At 46.9% G+C, this 2014-nt stretch overlaps 1 protein-coding gene across 1 annotated transcript in view; it reads left to right on the top strand.

Annotated features, from left to right (window-relative positions):
• The window catches only part of LOC117950773 (excitatory amino acid transporter 5-like), a 5313-nt gene extending 3502 nt beyond the window's left edge, over positions 1-1811 (top strand). The window contains exons 4-6 of the mRNA XM_034882113.1: positions 149-356; positions 951-1050; positions 1547-1811. Coding sequence (XP_034738004.1) covers positions 149-356; positions 951-1050; positions 1547-1811 — 573 coding nt within the window. The remainder of the gene's footprint in view (positions 1-148; positions 357-950; positions 1051-1546) is intronic.
• The last annotated feature ends 203 nt before the right edge of the window (positions 1812-2014 follow it).

Here is a 2014-nt window from a genome sequence, read left to right on the forward strand (position 1 = left end):
CCCCACCAAACGCACGGCCATGCTTTCCAAGTTCACTACCTTGCACATTTAAAAAAATAAAATAAAGTCCCACAGTCCACCAGAAGGGGACGGGACTTCCCCTCTCTGTTCTTCACTTCCTGTAACCAACCCGACCGTGTCCCATCAGTACAAAACGGACCTGGTTCCGATCCTCAAAGTCCATACCAAGACCGTCCAGCCCAACTTCGTCTACGTGTTCCCGGACGAGAGCGACCCTAAGGGCCGGACGGTGTTCCTGGAGCTGACCCCGCCTCCGGAGGTCATGTACAAGACCAGTCCCGGCGCCAGCGGCCAGATGAACGTCCTGGGCATCGTCATCTTCTCCGCCACCATGGGTGAGTCACAGGTGGAGGGACTCGAGTCACCAGCACCACAGATATGCTGCTCTATACATGCTAAAAGTAGTGATTATTTACATGGAGTCTGGTGGAGATATGCTGCTCTATACACGCTAAAAGTAGTGATTATTTACATGGAGTCTGGTGGAGATATGCTGCTCTATGCACACTAAAAGTAGTAATTATTAACATAGAGTCTGGTGGAGATATGCTGCTGTATACACACTAAAAGTAGTGATTATTTACATGGAGTCTGGTGGAGATATGCTGCTCTATGCAGACTAAAAGTAGTAATTATTAACATGGAGTCTGGTGGAGATATGCTGCTCTATACACACTAAAAGTAGTGATTATTTACATGGAGTCTGGTGGAGATATGCTGCTCTATACACGCTAAAAGTAGTGATTATTTACATGGAGTCTGGTGGAGATATGCTGCTCTATAGATGCTAAAAGTAGTGATTATTTACATGGAGTCTGGTGGAGATATGCTGCTCTATACACGGTAAAAGTAGTAATTATTAACATACATTTACAAAAAATAATAGTAACAATATTAATAATAATAATGTCTGAACTGTGTGTTTGCAGGCCTGTTGCTAGGCAGAATGGGAGAGCGAGGCGCCCCATTGGTCAACGTCTGTCAGTGTGTCAACGAGTGTGTCATGAAGATTATCAACGCCGCTGTCTGGTGAGAACAAATACTCTGCACCAATGAGAAGAGAGAACGCTCATCTGACCAATGAGAAGAGAGAACGTTCTCGCCATGTTAAATACTGGTTTTAGTCTGGGTTAAAAACTGGTTGTAGTCCGGGTTAAATACGGGTTGTAGTCTGGGTTAAATACCCGTTCTATTCTGGGTTAAATACCGTTCTAGTCTGGGTTAAATACTGGTTGTAGTCTGGGTTAAATACCTGTTCTAGTCTGGGTTAAATACTGGTTGTAGTCTGGGTTAAATACTGGTTGTAGTCTGGGTTAAATACTGGTTCTAGCCTGGGTTAAATAACAGCCTGCTGAGTGACTTGACCTTTGACCCCGGAAAGGATTTTAGATTTTAACCCGGCCACTTCTTCTTCTTCTTGATGTTTCTGTTGCCTGTTTGTTGTGCTTTTTTCCTATGATGGCTACATGAGAAGTATGTGAGACAATAATAATACAGTCCAAGTTGTCTGCCCCCCCCCCCCCAGGTACTTCCCGTTCGGCATCATCTTCCTGGTGGCGGGAAAGATCCTGGACATGCAGGACCCGAGCACCCTGGGCAGGAAGCTGGGCTGGTACGGCATCACGGTGCTCGCCGGCCTCTTCGTGCACGGCATCCTCCTCCTGCCGCTCTTCTTCTTCATCCTCACCAAGAAGAACCCGTTCTCCTACATCCGGGGGCTGCTGCAGGCCATGGTGATCGCCCTTGCCACCTCCTCCAGGTCAGAGTCCAACCCCGGGGACATCTGGTGATATCTGGTGATATCTGGTGATATCTGGGGGACATCTGGTGATATCTGGGGGACATCTGGTGATATCTGGTGATATCTGGTGATATCTGGTTGACATCTGGGTGATATCTGGGTGATATCTGGGGGACATCTGGTGATATCTGGTGATATCTGGTGATATCTGGGGGACATCTGGTGATATCTGGTGATATCTGGTGATATCTG

This window comes from Etheostoma cragini, chromosome 9, assembly GCF_013103735.1.
Source record: "Etheostoma cragini isolate CJK2018 chromosome 9, CSU_Ecrag_1.0, whole genome shotgun sequence".
Lineage (NCBI taxonomy): Eukaryota > Metazoa > Chordata > Actinopteri > Perciformes > Percidae > Etheostoma > Etheostoma cragini.